Raw genomic sequence first — 5,671 nt, forward strand, 5'->3', positions numbered from 1 at the left:
CTAGTACCGCAATGAATCATTTATCACTATTAAATGATCACACCCATCTACTTTAAGCTTGTACGTGTGTTTCAGTTAAGTTAATGATGTGTGTGTATTTTATATACTTTTACACAATATAGCATCTATGTCGCACCCTTCATACACCAAACCCACAACCTTGCCTAGAAGCCACGCCTTCTTCGCTTGCGTGAAGAAACGCCCACTGCTAACAGTTCCCAAATCTGGCAATGACGTAGATGTCAAAGAAGTGACCAAGGCAGAGCCCTCAGCCATTAACCAAAGGCCCCTCTAACACAGTAGGTCCTTGGTTTATCTGACCTTAATTTGAAAATTTATGCATTTAGTTTTTGTTTAGGATTTTCTGTATTTTAGGAAAGCATGATTTTTTTTTCTTGTTATCTTTTAGGATTTATAGTTTAATTAGAATTTTATTTTGGGATATTTGTTTCTACTTTAATTTATTTTTGGATAATTTCTTAATTAATAATAAATCATTTACCTAAACATGTTCCCTTCTAAATACTTCAATGATTTACGTAAAAATATATGAAATCAATGTTCCCTAATCCATACATAAAAGATTTAAATGAAAATAATAATTGATTAACACATATTCAGTGATAAAAGGGATATCATTTGGCCTTTACTAATGGAAAAATAAAAACAAAGCTAAATTTGGGTTCTCTCTAAGTTGACCTTAATTATAAAGATATAGCATTACATAATTCGAGTTTTAAATTGAGATAGTTGTATGATAAAGAGTGGCAAAATAAAATATACGTCTTGACTTCATTATTTATAAAATATTGAACATCCAGGAGTACATAATGTACAGCTAGTCATGATAAAACATGACTAGCTAATGCACAAAATAGATAAGATATTTTGACCAGCCTAACAAAATCTAAAGTTAGAACAAAATTTAAACTAAAAGGTCATTTTAAGGTAGCATATGAAGATAACTAGATATAATCAACATATTGTAACAAATTCTATATGAGAATTATCCAGGTTGCTAAGACAAACTAAAAAAAGAAAAGCCAATTAAGAACTTGACCCTATAAAATATGGCTCCGGTGAAAACAAATTACATCAGATTCATTATAGAGAACAAAGAAATATGTCTAATCCTCGGATTGGAACCTTCCTTATTACATGCTCGGCATTTTTGTGGGCTTGTTCATTAGCAACAACTGTTGAATATGATTCAAATGCAATCATCATCAATGGAGAACGACGAATAATAATGTCAGGTGCAATCCACTATCCACGAAGCACTTCACAAATGTGGCCAGATCTTATTCAGAAGGCCAAAGATGGTGGTCTTGATGCAATTGAAACATATGTCTTTTGGAACCTTCATGAGCCTACTCGTCGCGAATATGATTTTTCAGGAGATAAAGATATCATCAAGTTTTTAAAAAATGTTCAAGAAGCTGGGCTATATGTTGTTCTGCGAATTGGTCCTTATGTATGTGCTGAATGGAGCTATGGAGGTTTCCCAATGTGGTTACATAACTTGCTAGGGATTCAACTAAGGACAGACAATGCAGTTTTTAAGGAGGAAATGCAGATCTTCACAACAAAGATAGTGAACATGTGCAAAGAAGCAGGATTATTTGCACCCCAAGGAGGGCCTATTATTCTTGCTCAAATAGAAAATGAGTACGGAGATGTCATAAGTCATTATGGAGAAGAAGGGAATGCATATATCAAATGGTGTGCCCAAATGGCTTTATCTCAAAATATCAGTGTCCCATGGATCATGTGCAAGCAAAACAATGCTCCATCACCCATGATTAACACTTGCAATGGGTATTATTGTGACAATTTTAAGCCAAACAATCCTAAGAGCCCAAAGATGTTTACCGAAAATTGGGTAGGTTGGTTCCAAAAGTGGGGTGAAAGGAAGCCACACAGAACTGCTGAGGATATAGCCTTTTCAGTTGCACGTTTCTTTCAAAGAGGTGGAGTCTTTCAAAATTACTATATGTATCATGGAGGAACAAATTTTGGGCGAACTGCAGGTGGTCCGTATTTAATTACTGCTTATGATTATGATGCACCCCTTGATGAATATGGTAATCTAAATCAACCAAAATGGGGACATCTTAAAGACCTCCATGCAGCCTTAAAATTAGGAGAAAAGATTCTAACCAATGGAACAACTACTGAGAAACAATATGGAAATTCAGTGTACTTAACTACCTATACAAACAATGTCACTGGAGAAAAGTTTTGCTTCTTAAGCAATTCCGACGATTCTCAGGATGCTCAAGTTGATCTACAACAAAATGGCAAGTACAATGTGCCTGCTTGGTCAGTATCTATTCTTCAAGATTGCAACAAAGAGGTTTTCAACACTGCAAAGGTTAAGGCTCAAACTAATATTTACGTTAAGAAACAAGCTACAATAGGCAACCCTCTCAATTGGGTTTGGACGCCAGAACCAATGGATGATACACTTAAAGGCCTAGGGTCATTCAAAGCACCTCTACTTTTAGAGCAGAAGGGAGTTACTGTTGATGCTAGTGACTACTTGTGGTATATGGCTGAAGTTTTCATCAATGACACCTCATCTTGGCAAAATGCAACTTTGCAAGTGAACACAACAGGTCATGTTCTTCACGTCTACGTTAATGGACAATATATTGGTAGACAATGGGGCAAGTATGACAACCTTCATTTTACGTATGAAAATATGATTTCTCTGCATCAAGGGACCAATGTCATAAGTTTATTAAGTGGAACAGTTGGGCATCCTCAGTATGGTGCATTCTTTGATATGAGAGATGAGGGCATTGTTGGAGGTCCTGTGAAAATCATTGGAAGCAACCAAAAAACTACTTTGGACTTATCAACATCTAATTGGTCTTACAAGGTCGGGTTAAATGGTGAAACCCAAAGGTTTTATGACCCTACATCCCTTAATGGAGTTCATTGGGAAAAAAATAATGTTCCTAATGGAAGACCAATGACCTGGTACATGACAACCTTTGAGACTCCTGAAGGTGAAGACTCTCTGGTCTTAGATTTGCAAGGACTGGGAAAAGGAGAAGCTTGGGTTAATGGGAAAAGCATTGGACGATATTGGCCTACAATGGTGGCTGACAAAAATGGGTGCAGTGACACATGTGATTATAAAGGTAATTATGAACCTCAGCAGTGTGCGAGTGGGTGTGGAGAACCATCTCAGAGGTTTTACCATGTTCCGAGGTCCTTCTTACACCAAAACAATAACAAATTGATTTTGTTCGAGGAAATGGGTGGAAACCCCTTCAATGTGTCTGTCCAAACAATTGCACTTGGTCCCATTTGCGCCACTGCGGATTATGGGAGAACCTTAGAGTTAAATTGCCATGGTGGGAAAACTGTTTCAGAAATCCAATTTGCTAGTTATGGGGATCCACAAGGAAAGTGTGGCTCATTCCAGAAAGGTGAATGGGAATCAAGTTACAGTATGGCAGTGGTTGAAGAAGCGTGCATTGGAAAACAATCATGCTCTGTCGATGTGACAAATTCCAAATTTAAAATAAGATCCGGTGGAGCTGATGGTCGGCTAGCTGTGCAGCTACTTTGTGATGGTTCTGATCCTAACGATGGGCGTGTACAAAGTGTTCATGCATAGTGCTATACTTTTCGTTAAAGTATCTTCACCTGAATATTCATGTACAAAACATTCCTTATTGTGTAAAAGCTTTTTTTTGTCTCTTTAATTTAAATTTATAGAAAAACTAATTTGTACTTAATTTAATTTTATACATTTTGAATGATTTTTCATAAAAGCATGGTTGAAAATAGCGAAATTGATGTAGTAAATCAAACTTTAAATTTCATATAATTTTAAAAAAATTTGATCTTTATAATCGTCACTATTATTGTAAGTTTTAGCTTTCTTGAAATCTCTAGCGGGTACTATAAATTAGATATAGAAAATGAACATCAAGCAGTGATGAAAAAAGCATCGATTAAAATATAAATTGGAAAATAATTTTTGGAGTAAAAAAATACAAACTAAGTTAAGAATCTATTAACAATAAATATTTAAGTCACTTTAAATAAAGAAGAACAAAATGTTTTTTCATACAAATAATCTTGTGCATTACTCATAAGTGAATGGAATTTTTGCTAAAATTCTTTGCCTCGATATTTTCTAAAAGTGTTGTTCAATTACTTACTTATTGATTGTGGGAAGCATGCGCAATGATTTGAAAACTCCAATAAATGTGTAATAAAGAAAACATCATTTGACAATTAATTTTGACTATGTAATTGATAGGGCTAGTTGGTTATTGTCTCATGATAATGGAGGGTCAATGAGTGCAAACATATACAAAGATGATTGTTTTTTATTTGGAAATAATCTTGGGATAACAATGACTTTGTATTGAAAACCTTTAAGGCACACACACCCTATATATATATATATATATATATATACCAAGAGGGGTTCGGAAGCAGAAGGAGGGGGATGAGAAGAGGATTAAGAGAAGTAGGACGCCACCTTGCAGGGGCTTCTTGCGGAAAATTAAATTGCAGAAATTAAAATAGGAGGCTCAGCCTTCCATAAACAGAATAATAAAACTTGAACAAAATATTACATAGATAGATTTAAAAACTGAGGGAAAACTTTTATCTCTCTAAACTCGCTATCCAAACTCTGCTTAACAAAGCTCAGAAGACGCCTATTTAAAGGAAAAAAATGGACACTGTTTGAATAGTTCCGGTTGAATAGTCCCGGTAGCCGGTACTATTTGACGGGTACTATTTGCTACAGTAAAAAGTTCTACTGTTGCTACAGTGGATTACAATAATTGAGATAGAATTATTACAAAATCAAATGATTACAAAACGACAAAACTTAGCAGAAGTCATCATCATCTGATTCTGAGGTTTGGACAAAATCCGACCCAAAAGAGGATTGCTCGGAAATTTTGTGCTGGGGGGCCTTTGAGGATGAGGCCTGCTCAATTGCCTCTTTCAATAATTGAAGAGCAGATTGAAGATTTTTCAGCAAGTCTTCTTCTGTTGAAGCTCCTGCAAGGGCCGCTGTGATGTGGGCCTTCTGATTTAGCAAGAGGCTGGTTTGCGGACTTGCATGCTTGAGACATTTCTGATTGGTTTTGAACCATTGGCTCACATTTTCTTTGTAGGCTTTTGAAGCATCAAAGATCTTCCACCATTTGATGAGAGCCTGTTTGAAGAGGATTGGTTGGGTCTTGGTCTTAAGACCATAACTCCAAGAGAATACCCAAGAGAGGGAAAAGATTGTAAAAAAGTTTAAACAATCAGGATAATTGTTTAACTCCTTGTTCCAGTGTTTAATGAAGTGATTGAATCCCTCCAGAACTTCAGAGGGAAAAATTTCAGTAGTTGGTCCAAAAAAGCTCCACCAAGAATGAAACCAATTTGGAAAAGAGTACTTGTTGGTCCATTTGAAATAAATGAGCCAAGAATGTTTGAAATTTTTGTTTTGAAGGCCAAGGATTATATTATCCCAAGCCCTAATATAGTCCCAATAATTAAAACCTACCGGGTCGAAATTCTGGGAGAATTTTTTGTAACTGTTTGGATTTGGTCCAAAGTCAGTGGGACGAAGGACACAGAGAATTTGTAGTGTAGAATGGGTAATTAGGGAGTTATCATGTTTGTCCCTAAAATGTTTGAT

At 35.7% G+C, this 5,671-nt stretch overlaps 1 protein-coding gene across 1 annotated transcript; it reads left to right on the top strand.

Moving 5' to 3' along the window:
- Positions 1 to 1,123: 1,123 nt before the first annotated feature.
- Positions 1,124 to 3,631, top strand: LOC130735412 (beta-galactosidase-like). Its single transcript, XM_057587414.1, has 2 exons — positions 1,124 to 3,286; positions 3,353 to 3,631. The coding sequence occupies exons 1-2, from the start codon at positions 1,124 to 1,126 to the stop codon at positions 3,629 to 3,631; spliced, it is 2,442 nt and encodes an 813-aa protein (XP_057443397.1).
- Positions 3,632 to 5,671: the final 2,040 nt, after the last annotated feature.

Source organism: Lotus japonicus, chromosome 2 (assembly GCF_012489685.1).
Source record: "Lotus japonicus ecotype B-129 chromosome 2, LjGifu_v1.2".
In the NCBI taxonomy this organism is placed as follows: domain Eukaryota; kingdom Viridiplantae; phylum Streptophyta; class Magnoliopsida; order Fabales; family Fabaceae; genus Lotus; species Lotus japonicus.